At 50.8% G+C, this 23,287-nt stretch overlaps 2 protein-coding genes across 2 annotated transcripts; one reads left to right on the top strand and one right to left on the bottom strand.

Moving 5' to 3' along the window:
• Positions 1–1,532: 1,532 nt before the first annotated feature.
• Positions 1,533–19,855, bottom strand: Zbtb4 (zinc finger and BTB domain containing 4). The gene is made up of 4 exons (XM_090349677.1): positions 19,708–19,855; positions 7,894–7,961; positions 6,413–7,485; positions 1,533–5,690 (listed from the first exon to the last, which is right to left on the bottom strand). The coding sequence occupies exons 3-4, from the start codon at positions 7,474–7,476 to the stop codon at positions 3,761–3,763; spliced, it is 2,994 nt and encodes a 997-aa protein (XP_090205803.1). The 5' UTR covers positions 7,477–7,485; positions 7,894–7,961; positions 19,708–19,855; the 3' UTR covers positions 1,533–3,760.
• A 1,252-nt stretch (positions 19,856–21,107) lies between these two features.
• Positions 21,108–23,045, top strand: Slc35g6 (solute carrier family 35 member G6). The gene is made up of 2 exons (XM_090349676.1): positions 21,108–21,190; positions 21,656–23,045. Exons 1-2 carry the CDS (start codon positions 21,188–21,190, stop codon positions 22,667–22,669), a joined length of 1,017 nt encoding a protein of 338 aa, XP_090205802.1. The 5' UTR covers positions 21,108–21,187; the 3' UTR covers positions 22,670–23,045.
• Positions 23,046–23,287: the final 242 nt, after the last annotated feature.

The raw sequence follows: 23,287 nt of genomic DNA, 5'->3' as shown, positions 1-23,287 counted from the left end.
TATACCATTTTAAATTTGAATTTTAACTTTAAAATTTCAATGTCTCACTGAAATATCTGGATTTCTTGTTTCTCTTCAATATTTTAAAAACAACTATGTGTAATAACACTAGACCTGATACTTCTGTTGTCAGCAACTTGCTATAGTTTCTACCCACTCTAGTCAGGGAATTATGCCAGAATTCCACAATGTTATAGTTTCACTCACTTTACCTGCCCATTCCTCCATAACTCTAGAAAAAAAAATTAAGGGAAGGGCTGGGTGCTGGTAGCTCACACCTCTAATCCTACATACTCAGAGTTTGAGATCTGAGAATCGCAGTTCAAATCCAACCTGGACAATAAAGTCCCTGAGACTATTATCTCCAATTAACCACGAGGAAACGGAGCTGTGGCTCAAAGTGGTAGAGCCCTTAGCCTTGAGCAGAAAAGCTCAGGGACAGCACCCAGGGCCTGAGTTCAAGCCCCATGACCAAAATAAAAATAGATAGATGGATGGATAGATAGATAATTTAGGGGAAAGGGATAGCAGGCAGAGTTGATACCAAGAGGAAGGACTAGAAAAAGGTCATGTTTATGAACAAGACACATATCCTTTGCCTCACTGTACTTTCAAACTGGAAAACAGGTTGAATCTTTGATAGGGTTGTTCAGAGACACAGAACTTGCACCCAGACTTATGCCCAGCAGGTTGTGTGACGTGGACTTAGTGAATGTTTCTGCCTGGAGATCAGACCAGTCAGCTAGAACTTAGGGGCTCCAACAACGAACTGAATCAGCTGGAGTCAACAAGTCCCAGACCTATTCATTTGCAGGAAGTTGTCTTAGGAGGAAGAATTAAGAGTTACAAGTCTTTGGATCCCTGTGAGACAGCATGTCTGTTTCCCAGACTCACCAGCCACACAAATAATTGCACTTGGCATCCTACTGTGGAGCACAGTTCATTTGTCTTGTTGGTTTATTGGCCTAGAGAGTTGGACACACACACACAAATGCGGAGATAAATATTGGTCAGTTTCTCTAAATCAGGGTCCTCACTACTTATACAGCTAGAGTCTGTAGACTTCTAAATCCTGTGTGCTGTGGCACAGAACCAGTGGCTTTCCCATTCCATCACCCTCTTCCCTGGAGACAAGGGGAAAGTGGGCACAAATGGACAAGACCGGATCATTCCTAAATGACAAAACTGCAAAATCACAAATTTCCAACCTGTGCATCATGATATTCAAATTCCCAAGCGCAGATACATAGAGTTTAATCTCCACTTTGCCATAATCTCATTTGTTGTCCAGGACCTCTAAATTCTGGAAGCTATTTTCCTTAGTCATATTGTCCTCCCCCAATGTCTGTAATCTCAATTCTTTCACAAGGTCCATCGCTTTAGAACTTTGACCTAATCTGAAATTCAAATTTCTCTCCATCTTCAACCCCTTCCATTTCCTGTGCCTGTTTTCCTCAGAGGAGTGCAGTGAGAGGAGTCGGGTGACTGGTACCATATCTGTCCCCTGCCTCCATGCTTTCCTCAGTCTCTCCTGTATATATAGATATATATATAATTTGTGTGTAGATCTCATATATATATATGTATATATATGTACTCTTTATTATGTATTTTTCGTAGTTTTTCTAAAGTGCCAGAAACAAGACCTGTGGGACTTTTTAGTAATTTTTTTTGCATTTTTCCATTTGAAATTTTCCTCTTTTAAAAATTGGTACTTTTTTTACATTCAGTAGGAAATTCTTCACGCAGGCTATGGCCAAGACCAAGAAAAGTGCAAAGAGACAGAGGAGAAATGGAGTGACTCCTCTGTATTTAACATTCAGGGAGCCTGTCAAAAACTTTCTCTCTCCAGGTGCCAGTGGCTCATACCTGTAATCCTAGCTACTCAGGAAGCTGAGATCTGAGGATCACAGTTTGAAGCCTGCCTGGGCTGTAAAGTCCCTGTGAGACTCTTATCTCCAATTAACCACCAGAAAACTGGAAGTGGAGCTGTGGTTCAAAGTGGTAGAGCACTAGCTTTGAGCAAAAGAGGCTAGGGACAGTGCCCAGGCCCTGAGTTCAAGCCCCACAAGTGACCAAAAAAAAAAAAATCCTTCCCTCCCCCTTCCTATATGCTGGTAGGGTGGAAGGCTACTCCTGGACTTCTAAACTCAAACTCACCTTCTTCCAAAAGCCATGATCTTGTCCTCTCTGTAGTTGCTGAGAGGGCAGCCATCTTGGCAAAACAAACAAAAAAAGAAAACAGTAGCTGAGAGAAATGCTGCCATTTTGATGACAGTAACCTTTCTCCCTTTTTAAACTGCACTCCTCTAATTCCCATTTGTCAAACTTGCTCCCCCAAACTGGTTCTGCCCTTGAATGGAGGTGGATGGGATGGGAAATACTTATCCAATTACAGAGCAAGGAGGCTCTGTTTTCAAAAAGAACTAAGAGCAAACATTTCTTCATCTCCCCACTGGAAGGAAAAATGGACCCCTGACCAGGGTTAACTAGTGCAAATTAGGGATTAGGGACTATTTTATAGTCCCTGCACCCCTTCCCTAGAGTGGGATCTTTGGGTGTGGGGAACTGAGTCAAAGATGGGGTATAAGGTGCTATTTTGGAGGGAAAGTTGGTGGGGATACCCCATAGCCCACCAGGGGAGTAGGATGGTCCCCCCCCAAACCATCTGGTGACTGGTGAGGACAGCAACACTGGGGAAGATGGGAGTAAAGGTAAGGATGGAAGGTCATGTGCAAATCTTGGGCTTACCCACTCATTGAACCCCCATAGGTTTTTGTTTTTGTTTTTGTTTTTTTCTTGGCTATTTGGTCTAGTCTGGGAGAAACCATGAGGGGGAAAGCAGGGAGAACATAGATTATTTTCCCCATCCCATCTGGTGTCCTTTCTTGGCCCTCAAATCTGGGGTAGCCCTGAAGAGGCCGTATGTAAAGAAGAGGCATGGTCTATTCACCTCTTTTGCCTTGGAAGAATCTTAGGGGTCACTAGGTTTGAAAGTCAAGGTAGGGAACCAAGATTTCCCTGCCCTGGACTGGAAAAAGTGCTCAGTCATGGAGAAGAGGTGTATCCTTTCCCCCCAACACCTCCTTTTAACCTGGATTGGGCAAGGCCACCTCCACAGTCTAGGAGCCCAGGAAGAAATATGGAAGATCCAAAGGCATGAAAGCCAAGGCATCTGGAGGGGAGGGAAACAAGGACAGAGCAAAGCCCACCGTTGGGAAGAACAGAATCGGAAGCCATGCTCCAGGCAGGTGGGGGGTCGGGATCACAATGGTCTGGTCCAGGCCCTGGGCCACACAGAATGGAATGTGCTAGGAAGCATCTGGGGAAGGACTTACAAAGCTTCTAGAAAGAGTGAAGGTAATGGGGTGAGAGCGATGTTTCTCCCCTAGGCTTCTGGAGGTGGGGAGCAGGTTAGACATTCAGAGCTGGTGGGGGCTGTGAGTAGAGATTCAGATAAGTATATTGCTCAGTTGCCCCAAGGGCTGGAGAAAGGATGGGAAGCTGGCCCTGCCCCTCATGGGGCCATTCCCTGGAGGAAGATTGAGAGGGGAACAACTTAAGATCCCTTCCCAGGAGGTGGGAAAACTACGAGCTCACACAAAGCAGCCTGACCCCTGAGCTCCAGGGACCCCCGAGTCCCTGCACAAAAGTGTGGTGGGGCTCCCAAGGGGCAAAGGGGGCCAGGGAGCTAGCAGTGGCGGTGGGGGTTCAGGGAGGGTGGCATCCGGTGAGACGGGATCCTCTCCCACATCCTGGCTCACCCCACATCTCCCTTCTGGGTTCGGTCAACTCCTGCCCTTTCCCCTTCTCCCTTGGGAGGGCCTGAGGGAGGAAGACTTGGGGGGGGTGGGGTGGGGGGGGTGGGAGGAGCTGCTTGAGGATTCACCGTGTAGCTGAAGACTCCTGGCAGGAAGGGAAGGGCCCCCCCACCCTTCTCATCAGGTAGGACCATGTTGAGAGCAACTGGGAGAGCAGCCAGGTTGCTGAAGTTGTAAGGGTAGGCAGCCAGGAGCTGGGGGCCGTAGACGAGCGGGTAGGGCTCAGGGTAGAAGGTGACTTTCGCAGCTTCCATCCGGTCCCCCTCGGAAGCCCCCACTGGCCCCTCACCCTCCGATTTCCCTCTGCCACCACCAGGTTCCCGGCCGCTCCCTATCAAGGCCAGTGGGAATTCCTGCACAGGTGGGTACCCATGGCTGCCCCCCCCTGCTCCTGGGGGTTCCTCACCCCCCGAGATGACAGGGTCCTGGACGGAGGCCGTCTCCGGAGACTCCTCGGCGGCCGCGCTCCCGCCGCCGGCCTCGCCGCTGGAGGAGGACACTTGCATCTCCTGGGGGGCCTCCTCCTTGATGGCCCCGGGCCGGGTGCCAGCAGGGCCCTTGGAGTAGGCGATGACAGGGGTGGGGGTGCCCCCGGGGCGCTCGGCGGCGGCCGCATGCCTCTGTCCATGCCGGCTCAGGGCGGCTGCCGTCTTGCACACCTTGGCGCAGTGCGGGCAGGTGAAGCGGGCGGGCCTCCGTCCCGTCCTGGAGCCGTGGACTTCCTGGTGTTTCCGAAGCTTCCTCGGGTTGGCGAAGGTCTGGGCACAGTCCCCGCAGCGGTGCCTCCGCTCGCCCCGCGTGCGCCCGCCCGGGCTCCCCGAGGCGGCGGCGGCCGGGCTCTCTTCCCAGCCCCTCCGCTCCGGCTTCTGCCTCCAGCGCGGTGCTCTTCGACCTCGGGGGACCCCGCCGCCCCCACTGCTGCCCGAACTGCTGGCTCCAGCCTTGCGCTTAGGCTTGTACGAGTAGTAGGGCCTCCAGAGCTGATCCTCCCCGCTGGCCTTGGATTCTTCCTCATTGTCCTCCTCCTCCTCTTCCTCCTCCTCTTCCTCCTCCTCACTCTCCTCCACCTCGTCTCGGCTCAGCTCCCCGGGCCGCAGATCGGTTTCTGAGATGCGGCGCTTGACTATGGCCTCCTCTCCAATTCTCACAGTGATCTGACAGAGCGGGGGCGGGCCGGGCAGCTGCGAGGAGCCGCGGCCCGAGCCCGCAGCGGCGCCCCCAGCCCCTCCGACCGCCCCCACGGGCTTGGCCGTGTACGTCAGCGTCCGCCCGGCCCGAGGGTTCCGGCTCTTGGTCTCCTCCGTGGCCGCGGCCGGCCCTGCAGCTGTGGCTGGGCTGCCGGTGGTGGAGGCTGAGCTGGTGGGTGTGGCTGCAGGCTCCGGGGGAGGTGGTGGGTACTCCCGCTTCTTGGGGGGCCTCGGGGGAGCAGTGTAAGTGATGACCGAGGCGGCCTGGGAGCCTCCGGTGCTGGCCGGCCCAGCCCCTGCTCCACCACTGCTGCTGCTCCCGTGCACAATGACCGAGGGAGCCGGGTGGGCGAAGGTGATGACCGAGGGGGGCGGACCAGGCTCTGGGGCTGGTGGAGGTTTGGGTGGGGGGCTGGAGGGCACGGTCACGGGAGCTGGTGTGTGGAGGCTTGGAGAAAGGGGGCCCTCAGGAGCTCCTTGGCTGTAGGTCTTGTAGGGCCGCTTGGCTGCCCGCATGGGGAGCAGGCGGTACAGCTTGAGGGTGTTGAGCTTGGGCTTGTAGCCTCCATTGGGTGTCTTCTCACTGGCTAGGAGGCCCGGGCTAATGCCATGGAAGGCTCGTTGGTGGGTCTTCAGGTTATAGTAGGTGACAAAGGTTTCCCAGCAGAAGATGCACTGGTACCTGGGTCAGAGCAGGAACAGAGTAAGCTATCAGAGGCTCTGAAACTAGGGGCTCAGCTTCCCATATCCTCTGTACCCCTTACAACCATCTGCTCATGTTCCTTTCATGCAGCCCTGCCAGCCTCAGGTGAGGCACCAGCCCCAGCTCAGCAGCTTAGCCTGTGTAACTTTTGGCCTTGGCTGTGAATTGGGAATAATCACACATTCTAACTCACAAAGCCTTCTTCTTCTAAAGCACCAAGGACAGAATGGGCAAATAAATGACTTAGGACACACTATGGAAATACCAGGCACAGTTTTGTTTGGAGTATTATAACGACTGGCAGGCATATTAGCACTCTCAGAGTCCTTCCCGTGAGGGCAAATTTTCTCCTTCCTTCCTTCCTTTTTTTTTTTTTTTTTTTTGGTTGTGGGGCCTTGAACTTGGGGCCTGGGCGCTGTCCCTGAGCTCTTCATTTTAGGATTACAGGTGTGAGCCACCAGCACCCAGCTTGTCTCTTCCTTTCTTCCTCATAGCAACCAAGCAGGCTACACAAGCAGATGCTGATAAACACCAGCTGAAGGCACTGGGGGCTGGAGACAGCTAGGTGGTGGGCGAGTGAGCAGGGTCAAGACACTTGGGGGCACTCTAGGCCCTATGCTTGTCGATTCCCTCCCTTGTCCTCTGAACCCTGATTCTTGGTCCTTCCCTACTTCCTCCCATTCACAGGCCTGGCCACTCACCTGCGCTCCCCAGTGTGCCACACCTCATGCTTGGTGCGGTATTCAGCCAAAGCAAACACCTTCTCACAGTAGCGGCAGGGGTACTTCCTCCGCCAGGAGTGCACATTGCTGTGGCGCTTCAGGCTGGACAGGGTCACGTAGGAACGTTCACAGGCCGCGCACACGTAGAGCACATGTCCACCCACAACCTTCACCAAGTGCTCAGGGCCACCTCGGAAGCCCACTGGTGAAGGCAGGGCCGAGGCGTCCACTCCTGCAGGACCACCAGGGCCAGGGCCCCCAGCTCCCAGTCCTGTGGATCCCCGGGAGTTGGCTCCCCGTCGACACTGAGCCTCATGGGTCTGCAGCCTCTTGGGATGGATGAAGCTTTTTCCACATCGAGGGCAGGGGAGAGAGCGCCGGGGCAGCAGAGGCTGTGAGTCGGAGGTCTCCATCTTGTCATCCTCCCATTCTCCATCTGGCCTAGGCCCAGAACCAAAGCTGTCCTCTTCAGGTTGGGAAGTGGCCACAGGGGCTGGAGTTGGAGGCGTCCAGGCATCGCCTCCCTCCCCTAGGCCTTGCAGGCGTGAGATGCCCAGTCGTCGCCCCAAGGCGCCAATCTCTGCTACAGCTGCCCCATCCCCTCCACCATCAGGAAGAGCAAGCCGAGCACTGTAGATGAAGTTGAGGACATCAGAGAAGGCAGCTGCTGGGACCCCTGGCAGCTCCAAGATCCGGGGTGGGGATGAAGCAGAAGGGGAGGTTGGAGGGGGAGAAGAGGAAGAGGAAGAGGAAGAAGAGGTGGAAAAGGAGGAGGAAGAGGAAGAGGAAGAGGCAGCTGTGGTGGTTGTAGGGTTGGGAGCTGAGCCCCCAGTAACTGGTGGGAGGGCAAGTGGGGCCGAAGCTAGCAGGGCCTCTCTGAAGAAAGGACTGGAGGCAGCCAGGACGCTGCGGTGAGCTGGGAACTTGGTGTCTCCAGCTATAAGGGTGACATCACAGAAAAGGCCACGGAGCCGCTGCTCGTTGAGCTGGCGCAGGACAGCAGGGGCATGGGATGGGTCCGTCACCTCTGCAGGGGGTGGCATGGCGCCAGCCTAGGGGAAGAAAGAGGCCAGGGAGACTGTCAAAGACTGGACATGGTGCAGCAGGGGCTTCTGAGACCAGGAGATGAACTGAGAGGAAGTTAGAGGCTGCTGGTCAGATTCTGGTGGAAATCTGAGTCACCCATGTCCGGGGTTAACCCAAGTCTGGCCATTGTCCAAAATCAGAATGTCTAATATGTGGACCGGAAAAGTCCAGTGATATTTTAGGTCATGGTGAAGGCGAAGGCCTTCTATCCTCCAAAGTCACAGATGAGTGCAATGTAAACCTGTCACTGGAAGGAGGAAAAGCTCCCCATAACCATTTCCTGTCACTCCCCATCCAGGATAAAATGGATGCCCTTGAGAGCTTGTTCCTTTAGGTCTAATTTCTCCTAGCTACAGTCCCCACAGCATTCTCACCTGAGAACACAGTCAACATGGAGTGGAGTGGGGGGTGGCTCAGTGAGTCCCTTCTGCCCAGCCTCCTCCTGTGAAGAAACAGAAACCATGTCAAAGGAACTGTGTGGACAAAGAGGGAAAGGGTTGTCAGGATGGAACTAGAAAGGAAGAAATCCCAGGAAGTAGGCACTGGGGAGCTGGCAGGGTCAAAGACCCCCCCACCCCACCAGCTGTGCTGCAGACCCTGATCTCCCCCAAGAGTCAGTCAGGTTGCTTCGCCACATCCAATCAGACCTCAGAGGTCATACAGATGATTGCAGTCTTGCTCTGTTGGCCCTGGAGAAATATAGCAACAAGATAATTTGCATATCCTCAATTCATCTCCAACAACACAGCAGCACAGTTGTAATCCTCATTGGTACAGGAAAGCCTGACAAATCACTCTTAAATGCACTTGGCTCAGTCTTGGGACAAATCAAAGATTTGCATGTTGTCTTTTATCACAATGAGTTTACATATCAAAATAAGCTTATTTTTAACTGGACCAAACTATTAGATACTCAAGTTAGGAGAGGGCCTCTTTCACAGACTTCCAGTTCTATAAATCTTAGAGAAGATTTATGGACCCAGTGCCAGGTAACCACTGGTGCACACATAGGACTTTGCTTACTCTGGTCTCCAGAAGGCACTGGAAAGGTCACCAAGCCAGCAGTGAGGAGACCCAGGTCTTACTTGTTACTATGATATTTAGTGGGATATGTATCTCTGATACAGATTCAGGATTAAATGAGGGAAAATTTGCAACCCTCGCCTCTCCTTTTGCCAGAATATTCTAAAAGGAATAGCAGGTGACCAAGCCCAAGTTATGGTACTCATCAGCCAGCGAGCACATGACAGCTGAGTCCCCCATAGGCACAAGAGAGTCCTGGGTTCTCATTTTTCAATTGAAGATCTGGCTTCCAGGGCCATACAAGTATCCAAATTCACACAGCCGGAAATAAGTGAAGCCTGCTGACCTGAGCGCTCCAGCTGCCCTCATTCTCCCTCTATGCATTCTGGGAACTCTAGCCTCTTTGTGGACCATCACTCCCAAATGTCCCGAGTTACATATATCCTCAGAAATATTCTGCATCAGGAGTTCCTTATCCAATTCTTAACCCCCCTCAAAAAAAAGGTTCCTTTCCCATATATGGCTCATATTAACTTGCCTAAATGCCCTTCTTCCCAGAAGATGGCTCTAACAACCTCTCCTGGATGGGAAGAAGATGGTAAATAGATGGTATTCAAAAGTTTTAACTTTTAACAGCCATAACTGCCAGACAGAAACCAAGAAACTGGTCAAAGGTTACCTAGTTCTTGCAACTGGAGGCATAGCTCAAATAGTGGAGTGCCAGCCATGAGGGAAAAAAACAAAAAACAGAAAACAAAAAAACCCAAGCGAGAACTTGAGGCCTTGAACTCAAGCCCCAGTATTAATGTAAAGCAACAACAATTATCCAGTTCATTTCTGAAAAATGACCAGGCTGCAAGTTTGGTGAAAGGGACCCTGAATAATAAATAAGCTGCTATCATCTCTTTTTTAATTATTTTCTTTCTGTCAGTCATGGGGACTGAACTCGGGGCCTGAGCACTGCCCTTGGGCTTTCTCAAGGCTAGAACTCTACCATCTGAGCCACAGCACCACTTCCAGCTTTTTTCTATGTATGTGGTACTGAGGAATCGAACCAGGGTCTTCATGCATGCTAGGCAAGCACTCTTACCACTAGGCCAAATTCCTGACAAGGCTGCTATAATATTTAGGTGTGCACTCTCAGGATTTCTTAGGACCATGTAGAGCCAGACCTGGACTAACACAGATCATCCAGAATCCTCATCATGTCTTTTTGTTGTTGTTGTTTTGTTTTGTTTTTTTTTTGGTCATGTGCTTGAACTTGGCCAGGGCACTGTCCCTGAGCTCTTTTGCTCAAGGCTAGACCTCTACCACTTTGAGCCACAGCACCACTTCCGGTTTTCTGGTGGTTCGTTGGAAATAAGACTCTCACAGATTTTCCTGCCCGGGGTGGCTTTGAACTGTGATTCTCAGATCACGATTGAGTAGCTAGGAGGACAGGCATGAGCCACCAGTGCAGGGCATTACCATGGTCTTTGTAGATGCAATTTGTGAAATACTTTTGCGCAAAGTATTTGATCTGCATCATCTCATTTCAACACTCAAAATGATATAATGAGGAAGTTAAACATTCAACCCATTTTCAGAGAACGTAGTGGTGGAGTGATTGGTCCTTGGCCTTGTTGCTAACCCAGTTCAGGTTTGGACCCAGCTATCTAGGTTTCATCTGCCTCATCACTGGACCCTGCCTGCAAGGGCTTATAGGACGTTAAGAAGATACTAGCTACATAATCCTAGGAAAGTTACTTCTCTGAACCTAAGCTGCCTTGTCTAAGGATGGGACAAGGATGATTATGGAATTGCAATAAAGATGGCTTCAGGAGAGAAAAGAAATCTCGGGGGAAACAAGTTGCTGCAACACTGAGCATATAAGGCATATCTCCATATCATTATTCCCTATACAATACTGTATAACAACTATTTCTGTGATATATATGTAGAATTAGGTATTATAAGTGAGATAATTTTTATGTATGTGTGTCAGTCCTGGAGCTTGAACTCAGGGCCTTGGGCACTGTCCCTTTTCAGTCAAGGCCACAGCTCCACTTATGACTTTTTGGTGTTAATTTGAGAACAAGAGTCTCAGAGACTTTCCTTACTAGGGTGGCTTTGAACTGTGATCCTCAGATGCCTGGCATAAGCAAAATATGGCACATGGGAGAATGTGGGGAGGTTTCTTGAATTATGTCATTTTTATAAAGAGACTTGAACATCAAGGATATTAGTATCTGTAGGGCATCCTGGAACCAGATCTCCCATGGTCACAGAGGGAAAGCAGTATCTGGTCTTATAATTCAATTCTGGAAAATGGAGAGGGTAGTGGTGAAGTAAAAATGGGTTTCATGGTTCAGTTTAATGACTCTGTGGTTTTAAGTTTTTGTCTTTATTCTTTATTTTTATTTTTTTGGTGCCAGTCCTGGGGCTAGAACTCTGGGACTGCACACTGTCCCTAAGATTTTTTTTTTCCTCAAGGCTAGCACTGTACCACTAGAATCAGCTCCACTTCTGGCTTTTGTGTTTTGATAGCTAATTGAAGAGAAGAGTCACAGACTTTCTTGCCTGGGCTGGCTTTGAGTAGTGATCCTCAAATCTCAGCCTCCGGAGTAGCTAGGATTATGGGCAAAAGCCATAATTGTCTGGCCAGTTTTAAATTTTTAATTTGTTCCGTTTCTCTACTTTTCCTGTATGTGCTGGTACTGGGGCTTGGATTCAGGGCCTGTGTGCTGTTCCTTAGCTTTTTTCTTTTTTTGGCCATTCATGGACTTGAACTCTGGTCCTGGGCGCTGTCTAGGACCTTGAGCTCTTCACCTAAAGGGTACCACCACCCTACCCCTTGAACCACAGCTCCACTTCCAGTTTTCTGGTGGTTATTTGGAGATAAGACTTTATGCCTGGCCTGGCCTTGAATCTCGATCCTCAGATTTCAGCCTCCTGAGTAGGATTACATGTGAGCCAGTGTACCCAGCTTTTGCTTTTGTCAGTCCTGGGGCTTGAACTCAGGACCTGCGCACTGTCCTTGGGCTTTCACAAGACTAGAACTCTATCACTTGAGCCAAAGCACCACTTTTGGCTTTTTCTATGTATGTGTTACGAGGAATTGAACTTGGGTCTTCATGCATGCTAGGCAAGCACTCCCCGGCCCCTGTTCCTTAGCTTTTATGTTGAAAACTAGTGCTCTACCACGTGAGCCACTGATTCACTTCCTGCTTTTTTTTTTCTGGTTAATTGGAAATAAGAGTCTCACAGGCTTCCTGCTTTGGGTTAGCTTTGAACCTCAGTCCTCAGATCTCATCCTTTTGAGTAGGTTAGGATACAGGCATGAGGCACGGGCACACTGCTTGTTCTCTACTCTTGACTGCCTATGTGACCTCTGAGGGCACTGAAGCAGGGATCTGACATGCTCAACCTCAAGCTGTTGCCTCCACATGAAAATGTTCTTTCCTCCAAACAGACATAAGCTTCACTGACCACTTCATTTAAACCTTGATTCAAAAGTCACCTTGGGGGCCGGGAGTTTGGCCTAGAGGTAGAATGCTTGCCTAGCATGCATGAAGACCCAGGTTTGATTCCTCGGTCCCACATACATAGAAAAAAAAAAAAAAAAAAGCTGGTAGTGGTGCTGAGGCTCAAGCGGTAGAGCTCTAGCCTTGAGAAAGTCCAAGGACAGTGCTCAGGCTCTGAGCTCAAGCAAAAAAAAAAAAAGGCACCTTGCCTAAAGGCTTCCCTGGATACTTCTTGACCTCTGAAAACACCATATCCTCCATTCTGCTTTATTTTTAAACCTTGTCACTTATTAAAATATACTGTTCATTTAACTCTAGAATGTAGGCTTCCAGGAGGGCAGAGATAAGAATGTTTTCTTGTTTGTTCACTAAAGTATCTCCAGTTCTGAGAATAGTGCCTAACACACGATGAAGGTTTAAAAAATATTGAAAAGGCCGGGCACTAGTGGCTCACTCCTGTGATCCGAGCTACTCAGGATCTGAGTTCTGAGGATCACAGTTCAAAGCCAGCCTGGACAGGAACCGTGAGACTCTTATCTCCAGTTAACTACCAGAACACTGAAGTGGCACTGTGGCTTAAAGTGATAGAGAGTGCTCATCATGAGTGAAAAAGCTCAGGGATGGGCTGGGCGTGTGGCCTAGTGGTAGAGTGCTTGCCTAGCATGCAGGAAGCCCTGGGTTCAATTCCCCTGGACCACATACAAAGAAAAGGCCATAAGTGGTGCTGTGGTTCATGTGGTATTGCACTCACCTTGAGAACACTCAAGGACAAGCCTCGGGACCAGAGAAGAAGAAAGAAGCAGAAGCAGCAGCAGCAGCAGCAGCAGCAGCAGCTACTCAGAAGGCTGAGATCTGAGGATCAAGGACCTGAGACTCTTATCTCCAATTAACCTCTAGAAATGGGGAAATGGGAAGTGGGTGGTAGCCTTGGGGTGAAGAGCTCAGAGACAGCGCCCAGGCCGAGTTCAAGCCCCATGACCCCCCTCCCCCCACACATAAAGACACAGAATTCAAGCCCCAGTACTGATATAAACAATAATAATAATCCTGGAGCTAGGTGCTGGTGATTCACACCTGTACTACTACTCAGGAGGCTGAGATCTGAGGATCCCGATTGGAAGGCAGCCTGGGCAGAAAAGCAGGAGACCCTTATTTACAATTAAGTAGCAAAGAGACAAAAGTATAGGTGTGGATCAAATGATAGAGCATCAGCCTTGAGAGGAAAAGCTAAATGACAGCACAAGGCCTCTGAATTCAAGCCCTACTAACAGCATCAAGAAAACCAAACAACCACATCAAAAAACAAACAAACAAAAACTGGCAAATGAAAGAATTTGTCTTCAAAATCTGACTGGAAGCTGGGCATGAAGATGGGTACCTATAATATACAAGAAGACATATACCCTTAGGAAGCTGAGGCAGACAAATGATGGTTCAAGGCCAGTCTGGGCTACATAACAAGATCCTGTTTCAATTTAAAAAAAAAATAAATAAATAAAAAGAGTAAGGGGGGAGGGCAGGCAGGGGTTTGGCCTAGTGGACAAGTGCTTGCCTAGCATGCACAAAGACCTGGGTTGGATTCCTCAGTACCACATATGTTGAAAAAGCTGGAAGTGATGCTGTGGCTCAAGTGGTAGAGCTCTAGCCTTGAGAAAGCCTAAGGACAGTGCTCAGGCCCTGAGTTCAAGCCCCAGGATGGGAAAAAAAATCGGGGGGTAGGGGAGTATAATCTCCTCTAAGGAAGGAAACTATCCTTAGTATTAACTGAGAATAATGATTATAGCTTGATGACATTTTGGCACTCACAGTTTGTCTGATGTAGGTTCAGAGTTTTTTGTTTTGTTTGTTTTGCTTTTCAATCAGCCCTGGGGCTTGAATTCAGGGTCTGGGAACTGTCCTTTGGCTTTTTCAAGGCTAGAGCTCTACCACTTGAGCCACAGCACCACTTCTGGCTTTTTCTGTGCATGTGGTACCAAGGAATTGAACCTATCACTAGGCCATGCTCCCAGCCTCATCAGTGTTTTTTTTGTTTTGTTTTGTTTTGTTTTTTGTGGGTTTTTTTGCCAGTCCTGGGCTTTTGGACTCAGGGCCTGAGCACCATCCTTGGGTTCTTTTTCTCATGGTTAGAACTCTATTACTTGAGCCTCAGCACTATTTCTGGCTTTTTTCTATGTATGTGGTACCGGAGAATCAAACCTGGGTCTTCGTGCATGCTAGGCAAGCACTCTACCACTAGGCCAAACTCCCGACCCTTATCCAGTGTTCTTTTGGTTGTTGTTTTGTTTTTGTGGGTCATGGGGCTTGAACTCTGGGCCTGGGCACTGTCCTTGAGCTCTTCAGCTCAAGGCTACCACCCTACCCTTGAGCCACAGCCCCATTTCCCATTTTCTACAGATGAATTGGAGATAAAGAGTCTCAACAGTCTTTAGTGCCTTGGCTGGCTTGAATGCAATCCTCAAATCTCAGCCTGTTCAGTAGTTAGGATTACAGGTTACAGGTATGAGCCATCACGCCTGGCTCATCCTGTTTTGTTTTGTTTTGTTTTTTTGTGAGTCATTGGGCTTGAACTCTGGGCCTGAGCACTGTTCTTGAGCTCTTCAGCTCAAGGCCACTGCCCTACCCTTGAGCCATAGCCCCACTTCCCATTTTCAAGTGATTAATTAGAGATAAGGGTCTCATGGCTTTGTAGTGCTCAGGCTGGCTTTGAACCTTGAACCTCAGAACTCAGCCTTCTGAGTAGCTAGGATTACAGACATGAGCCATCACACCTGGCTTCATCTAATTTTTTTTGTAAGCTGGTCCTTGGTCTTGAACTCAGGACCTAGCAACTGTACTTAGCATTTTTCTCATGGCTGGCACTCTACTACTTGAATCACAAATCCACTTCCAGCTTTTTGGTGGTTAAGTAGAGATAAGAATTTCGCAGACTGTCCTGTCTGGCCTGACTTCAAACTGTGACCATCAGATCTCAACCTCTTGAGTAGCTAGGATTACAGAAGTATGCCACTGGCAACAAGTTATATTTTCCCAATTTTACACAAGAGGGAACTGAGATTCAGAAAGGGATGTACATTGCTGAAGGTCACACAGCTTATAAGTAGCACTGTAAGATTTGCATTCAGGCCTAGCTGCCCCAGACGTGAATACTTCTCTTGGCCATACAGCTGGATCCTGTCCTGAAGGGCAGATGGTGGACCAACTGATTGTACCAATCACACAAAGCCTCACATGCAAAGTGCTAAATGTGTCATGTCTGACTTCACCCTTTCCCTCTGTTCCCAAATCTAGCTGTCTCCAAGACTGGCTCAAACTGTGAATGGCTCTGGAAGCCCTGCCCTCGACTTCCTTCGAGCCCCCAACCTAGTTCAAGTCCATAACACTCATGGTTCAAAACCATAGGCTCCCTGCCTAGAGGTTTACCTCTTCCATTCAGCTTTCCCTCATCAGGAGTCAGAATTACTAACTGGTGATTCCAGGCCATTAGGCCAGAGCTCAAAGCTATCCCAGATCCCCATGAGCCACAGTGAAATTCAAAAATTCCTCTAATAGGCACTCAGAAGATCTGGTTGAGCTCCAGGTTCCTCTTAATCCCTTAGTCTTTCCTTTTTTCCTTCCTTTTTCCCTCCCTCCCTCTCTCCCTTCTTTCTCTGGCCTACCTTCCTTCCTTCCTTCTGCCGGTACAGGGACTTGAACTCGGGGCCAGAGTGTTGTACCTTACCTTCTTCCACTCAAAGCTGTATCCTTACAACTTGAGCCACGCCTCTGCTCTTTCACTTAAGGCTAGCACTTTGAGTCACAGCTCCATTTCCAGTTTTCTGGTGGCTAATTGGAACTAAGAGTCTCACAGACTTTCCTGCCAAGGTTGGCTTTGAATCTCTATCCTCAGATCTCATCCTCTTGAGTAGCTAGGATTACCAGTGCCTGGTGGCCTAGAAACTTTTTTATTTTTTAATTATTTTATTATTATATACTTTTCCCACTTCCAGCTGTTTGATGATTAATTGGAGATAAGAGTCTCATGGACATTTTAGTGCCCGAACTGGCTTTGAACTGCGATTCTCAGATCTCAGCCTCTTGAGTAGCTAGGATTACAGGTGTGAGCTATCGTGCCTGGCTCCACTGAGCATTCTTAAAGCTAATGCTCTATCATTTGAGCCACAGTACCACTTCTGGCCTTTTTTGTGTATGAGGTACAGAGGAATTGAACTCAAGGGCTTTATGCATGCCAGACAAGCACTCTACCACTAGGCAATACTCCCAGCCAGTTCCCTTAATCTTGTCTGTGCCATTCTATCCTCACCCTGTATGCCTTCCTGCATGCCCACCTCTATGCCTTTGCCTAGGGGAGAAGGGGCTTTCCTGCCATCAATGCCCTTTCCTGATCTCTTCTCAATACACTCCAAAACATTAAGATCTAACTCAAATGCAAGTTCCTCCTTGAACCTTCCAGACCCATAGAACAAGGACAATCTCTTCTGCCTCTGATTCATCAGCATTTTGTGGCCAAGACCCACACTATATAGCAGCAAAGACTTGGGTTCTCATGCCTGCGCTGGGATTCCCAAGAGTACAGTGGTCTTTGAAAATGGAGTGACGAGATGCAGAAATGAGTGCAAGTGGGAGAGTGCAGGAAGAGGCTCAGAAAGGCAAGAGGACAGTATTCACACTCAGCCAGGTGCAGGTGATTCACACCTGTAATCCTAGCTACTCAGGAAGCTGAGATCTGAGGATTTCAGTTTGAAGGCAGCCCAAGCAGGACAGTCTATGAAATTCTTATCTCTAGTTAACTAGCAAAACAAAACAAAAACAAAACAAAACAGAAGTGAGCTGGGAGCCCATGGCTCACGCCTGCAATCCTAGTTACTCAGGAGGCTGAGATCTGAGGATCGTGGTTCAAAGCCAGCCCAAACAGGACCATATATGAGACTCTTATCTCCAATTAACCAGCAGCAAACCAGGAGTGGTGCTGTGGCTCAAATTAGTTAAACACTAGCCTTGAGCTTAAAGAGCTTAGGGACAGAGCCCAGGCCGAGTTCAAGCTAATTAAAAAAAAAAAAAAAAGGAAGTAGAGGTGTGGCTCATATGGTAAGAGTGGCAGCTTTGAGCGGAAAAAGCTAAGGGACAGTGCCTTGCCTCTGAGTTCAAATCCTAGTATGGGCACAAAACGAACAAACAAAAACAGATTTTTTTTTTTAACCTAACTGCTTGGGTTCAAAACAAGTTTTATCTTACCAGCTAAATAACTAGCTAAATAACTTCTCTGAACTTCAGTTATCTCACCTGAAAAAGCAAGGTAATCTGAGTACCTACCATGAAGACTGGATAGGCAATGGGATGTAAAACCCTGGGAACTGTGCCTGGTAAATAGCAGGCCCAAACCAAATCTGATGGTTATTGTTATTAGCAAAGCCAGGAGAAGGGAATTCTTGGTCATGGCAGAGGGCTGACAAGGGCTGTTTCTGTTTCTGAAGTCTATTTCCTATGCACTGTTGGAAGGTTGGTAGGTCAGCCAATAAGACCCATTTTACAGGTGTGGAACTGAGGACATGCTCAGGGAAATGCCGGCAAGGAAGATGCAGAGCTGCCATAACTCTTCATTGCACTGTAGGGCTACTGTTTCACACCTGCTGTTCAGGCCTCTCACAGCAGTCAGTTCCCTCTCCACACAGAGGATTCGGCCAAGGTGCCCTCCGACCTCCTTGTCTGTACACATCCTCCCACAAGCCAGGCGCTGCACACAACTGGAGCAAGCAGGCATGTCTGTGTGCATGCATGCACACACACACACACACACACACACACACACACACACACACACACACACCCCTACTGAAGGGCCCAGGCCTCAAAGGTGAGAAAACCTGTTCTGAGGAATCTGCCTACTGAGCGAATTCTGTCTGAGGCCCTGCTAGTCACAGGATCGGTGCCCAGGGTGCGTCAGAGATTCCCGCAAGGAGGAAAAGAGGAGAGGATGAGTGAGCAAGAGCGAGCGGAGTGAACGAACGGGAGGAGACTAAAAACTTCACATTGCTTTTTTTTCCATTTTAGTGACAAAAGTCACACCCGACCTTTACATAAACACGGCAAAGGAGCCACTCTGTCTAAGCTCACTTCCCTTGCAGGCGCCAAGACTCTCCCTCCCAGTGACATGCTGGGTGAGGGACAAGCCACAGACCCTGTAAAAAGACAAGCTGTATCCCCCCCCAGGCTCCCTGCCTGCCGCTCCTACACTGCCCATATTTATGTCCCAGACTTTCTGAAACATTCCTTTGGCAATCCCACACCACCAGTTAAGCACCCGGAAGGTAGGCACGCACAGCTATGGCTGGGTTCTGGATCTGAGGCCCACATTGCCCTTGTCATGCCATCTCCTGCCCCACAAGTGTTTTCTGATTGCCTCCCAACCCTACGGACAGTCCAGACGGGCCCCCACAAACAACGTCACAAAAGAATCCTGTGGAGGATGTTGCAAACACACAGCCTATTCCTTGGTTGACTGCGCATGATCTCACAACTTGTATATCCCACCCAGAGCCCCTCACACTAGGTGCCAGCAGACCCATAGGCACCCAAGACACACCCTAGGTTTTCTCCCTTCCCTTGTGATCCGTGGGATTTGAGTTCCACATATGCAAATCCCCTTGCAAGTCGCTCATCACATACACAAACCTAGCCATCAGCCTGTCCTCCCCACACCTCAGAAGAGCTACAGAAATAGGACCCTGACATCCCTTCTGACTCAAAGGTCCGCAACTTGCCCCTTCAAATGGGCACATCCTGGTGCCCTCCATAACCTGTAAACCACCCGCCTGGCTTGCTACTCAGAGAACAACTGTTTACATAAACAGTTCCTATGTGCAACACAAGACATGTGTGCAAGAAAACATACATGAACAAATTGTCCTCAAGGTATTGTGCCGGGCTTAGAAGGTCTGTCACCCAGAGCCACAGAGCCATATCTTGTAATTCTGCTCCACAACACTGGACACCCTTCCTGGCTTTCTTTCTATCTCGGTGGCCCAGTTGAGGGCCTTACCTGGACCCTTGGGTGCTAGAAGAGCAAACGGTGGTGCCCGAGGCGCTTTACCTTGCCCCACAACACGGCAGGAGATACAATCTCCAAGACTCCCAGCTACAACCCTGCCCCGACAGGCTGGCGGTGCTGGGGGCCCCTGCTGCCAATGCACACCCCCGAACACCCCAACTCTGGGGCGCTCAGCGGCCCACCCCTCCCCCCTCTCTGCTTGGCTCCTACGCCATCGCCCTCCCAGCAGTTTGCAGCATTAGCCCGGGCTCACACCCGCCCCACCCCACCCCCAACCTGCCCCACAGAGGGAGGGGGACGTGAGGCTGCAGAAATTAACCCTTCGGAAGAGGGGTGAGGGCGCCCCCCCACTGATGGTCCCGGGCAGTTGGGTCCCCCGGCCACCGCTCCCTCGGAAGCCATACCAGGGCCCTCCTTGGGTCGCCCCCCCAGCGCTGTGCGCTCCCGGGGGCGGGGCCTACGCAGCCCCCGACCCCAGCGCCCCCAGGTCAACTCCAAAAGGGAGCGGTCTGGGCGTGGGGCGCGGCCGGGGCCCCCGCGGCGCCGGGCAGCGGGGAGGGGTCCCGGCAGTGGGCTCCGGTCCGCCCTGGCTCTGCCCGGCTCGCCCCGGGGCCCACCTGACTGCGATGGCGCCGCGTCCACCAGGCCCGGCTCATCACCGTGGCCGCCCCCGGCCGCTCCGGTTTCGCCCGCCTCCAGCTCTGGCTCTGGCTTCGGCCCTGGCCCCCCCAGCGCCCGGCCCCGGCCCGGCCCCGCCGCCGCCGCCGCCGCTGACATCATCGGCTCCCCCCGCCCCGGTCCTACCCCCACCCCCACCCCCGGAAACAGTCCCCCCCCACCCCCAGCGCCGCCGCCGCCGAGACGAGGCCGGCGCAGCGCAGCAGCCGGCACCGGCGGCACCAAGCTCCCGCGTCCGATGGCCTGGGCCCGGCCGATCCCACCCGGGTAGCCGCGAGGTGCAGGCCCACGGAAAGGGCGCAGGCCCACGGAGAGGGTGCACACCGCGCGGGGCAGGCTGGGGAGCAGTGCCCCAGGGGGCTCATGACCACCCACTCCGGCAAGGGCTCCCCCCCTCCCCTCCACCCCCGTGCGCCCTTCACTCCGGTGACACCTAGTCAGAGCACAAACATGCATTGCATTCTCTAGGGTCACAGATGCACAACATGGCAGCCTCGCAGTGGGGCCCTAGGGATCCGCAGAAGCCGGGCCACCCTGGGCCTGCACACACGCGCGCGAGCGCACACACACACACACACACACACACACACACGAATGGAATGTGCCGGGATGTCACTGGGCCCACAGGCAAGAAGACCTTAACCCTACATAGTGAAGCACGTATCTATGACAACCAGATCAGATAAACATGCAACTGAGTAATTTGCCTCCATGGATGGAAATAGCCACATCTATCTATATCCGTGTACAAAAATACAGATGTTTTGGTGTGGCCTATTTGTACCAGCAAAACACCAGCAGGATGTAGACTCAAAAGAAACTTTCCTGAAGCTCCAGAGTGACAGATCTCAGGACTCCTCTCTGACGTTGGAAAACTTAAAAACTCAGGAGCCAGCCCCTCAGAACTTTTCTTAAAACCATGCCAGGAACTGATGGGTCACATCTGTAATCCTAGTTAGTTAAGAAGCTAAAATATGAGGATCTTGGTTTGAAGCCAGTCTGTGAGCCTCATCTCCAATCAACTAGCAAAAAGCCAAAAGTGCAACTGCGACTTAAGTGGCCAAGTGCTAGCTAGCTTTGAACAAAAAAGCCCTGAGTTCAAGCCCTAGGACTGGCACACCACAAAAAAAAAAAAAAAAAATCTTTATGAAATAAGGTGAGACAAACGAATTGAAAGCCAAAGAAGTCTCATCACTGTTAGTAGTCATAAAGAGAAGGGAAAAAGAATAAGACAAACTTTGAAGTCACAGGGCCAGATATAAGGCACACAGAGTTAGAATGAATGAGAAAACAGGCCCACACCCCTCAGGAAGGTTCTAGGGGGAGAACCCCACCCCCACTCCAACCAGGTCACAATGGCTGGAGCTCTGAGGGGCTCAGGCCCCCTGAGCCAGGAGGAGAGAGGAAGTCCAAGGAAAGATGGTGAGTATGGGGGAACACAGGGCATAGCTAGGCAACATTGATCCTCATCATCCTTCTTTCTCCTTCTCCCCTAAAACTTAAGAGAAAACTTAGAGATACCCACAAGTGCAATACCCAGAAATCTCTAGCACTTATGCTATCACACAGATGCATAACATCTCAAGCTCTCCCCACTTGCTCAAACCAACAGAATGTTTGGTTATTGTGTTTTTCCCACCTCAGGAACAACCTGCCCAGAAAAAAACAAACAAACCATGATGCTCCAGGACTGTTCATTCCCTATTTCCTCCAAGATGCTTAATTGTACCGTGTCATCTATTTGTCAGGCCCTTTCTAACTTCTACAAGTTCCTCTTCTATCCCACAGACAGAATTTCAGATCACAGTCTAGCATGTAAGCCACCATAACCCCCCCCTCCCCCAGACTGTAGCTGCCCTCATGCTTGAGTTCCTTTTTCCTTAACAGGCTGGCAGTCACCCCTACTTCAACCTGCCTGACTTCACCCAGCCATCACCATCCTCCAGTCCGCCCAGCCTCCCTTCAAACCAGCGCTGCCGGCCCTCTGATGCCACCAAGGGCCTGCTTGTAGCCCTGCTGGGTGGGGGCCTGCCTGCTGGCTTTGTGGGTCCTTTCTCCCGTATGGCTTACCAGGCTTCCCACTTGCCCTCACTGGAGCTGCTCATCTGTAGATGCCTCTTCCACCTTCCCATTGCCCTGCTCCTTAAGCTTCGTGGTGACCCTCTCCTAGGACCTCCTGATTTCCGGGGGCGGGCCTTCCTCCATGCTCTGCTCAATGTCCTCAGCATCGGATGTGCCTACAGTGCAGTTCAGGTGGTGCCTGCTGGCAATGCCGCTACAGTTCGCAAAGGTTCTTCCACCGTGTGCTCTGCCCTCCTCGCACTCTGCCTCGAGAGCCAGGGTCTCAGCGGCTATGACTGGTGTGGCCTGTTGGGCAGTACTTTGGGACTTATCATTATTGTGGGACCTGGACTAGGGACACTGCAAGAGGGGACCACGGGCCTCTACACAGCCCTGGGCTATGTGCTGGCTTTCCTGGGAGGGCTGGCCTTGTCGCTGGGGCTTCTGGTCTACCGCTCCCTGCACTTCCCCTCCTGCCTACCCACAGTGGCCTTTCTGTTTGGCCTGGTGGGGTTAATTGGCTGTGTGCCAGGACTGTTTGTGCTGCAGACCCCCGTGCTACCTAATGATCCTCTGAGTTGGAGCTGTGTGGGGGCAGTAGGGATCCTTGCCTTGGTCTCCTTTGTGTGTGTGAGCTATGCGGTCACCAAGGCCCATCCGGCTCTAGTGTGTGCTGTCCTGCACTCTGAGGTAGTGGTGGCCCTCATGCTGCAGTATTACGTGCTCTATGAGACGGTGGCACCTTCTGACATCATGGGAGCAGGAGTTGTGTTGGGTAGCATTGCCATCATCACCGCCCAGAATCTCAGCTGTGAGAAGCAAGGGCAGGTGGAAGAGTGAGATCGAACTTGAGAGTGTCGGGACTTTGGGGGGGCAGGGGTAAATAGGAGAGACGAATACAAACATGGGAGAACAAGTGACTGGAAAAGAACTGATATGGGGATTCAAGCGTGACTGGGGACTTGGTGGAGAGGGATTACCTAGAAGATGGAAAACAAGTATGGGATCCAAGGGATAGTCCATCTCGTTCGGGCCTTGGGAATCAGGACATAAGTAAGGAGTATTCTTAAGATACAAGGGGATGAGGCAGGCTAGCTGTGGGCCCTGGGGAGAATTTCCCTGGGCAGCAGAAAGAAGAGCAATGGGGCTGGAGTGTGCAGGTGATCAGGCAAACAAGGCAGCAGCTGCTGGGGGGGTAAGGGGGGGCGTTGCTTTTCCCCCTGGAGGACGGTTTCCTTCCCTGGTGGTGGTGCTCCCCCCCCCGGGGGTGGGGGTGGTGACGTGACTCTAACATCAAACAAGGATCACTGGCTATTTGTCTATACCGTGGGTGTCATCTCTGCTTTGCCTGGAGAGTGGAAGTCCTACATCGTTCTGATTGGAGAATCCCTTGGGATCCCCGCCTCCCAGTTTGTGTCTAAACTATTCCACAAGGATTTCCTAAATGTTCGGATTCCC

The sequence above is a fragment of the Megascapheus bottae genome, chromosome 17 (assembly GCF_031878675.1).
Source record: "Megascapheus bottae isolate mThoBot1 chromosome 17, mThoBot2.hap1, whole genome shotgun sequence".
In the NCBI taxonomy this organism is placed as follows: Eukaryota; Metazoa; Chordata; class Mammalia; order Rodentia; family Geomyidae; genus Megascapheus; species Megascapheus bottae.
This window is presented reverse-complemented; position numbering and strand designations above follow the sequence as displayed.

Coding starts and splice junctions, on each gene's coding strand:
- Zbtb4 (XM_090349677.1), bottom strand. CDS start 7,476: ATGCCACCCCCTGCAGAGGTGACGGACCCATCCCATGCCCCTGCTGTC. Junction 5,691..6,412: donor TGGCACACTGGGGAGCGCAG/GTGAGTGGCCAG, acceptor GCTCTGACCCAG/GTACCAGTGCATCTTCTGCT.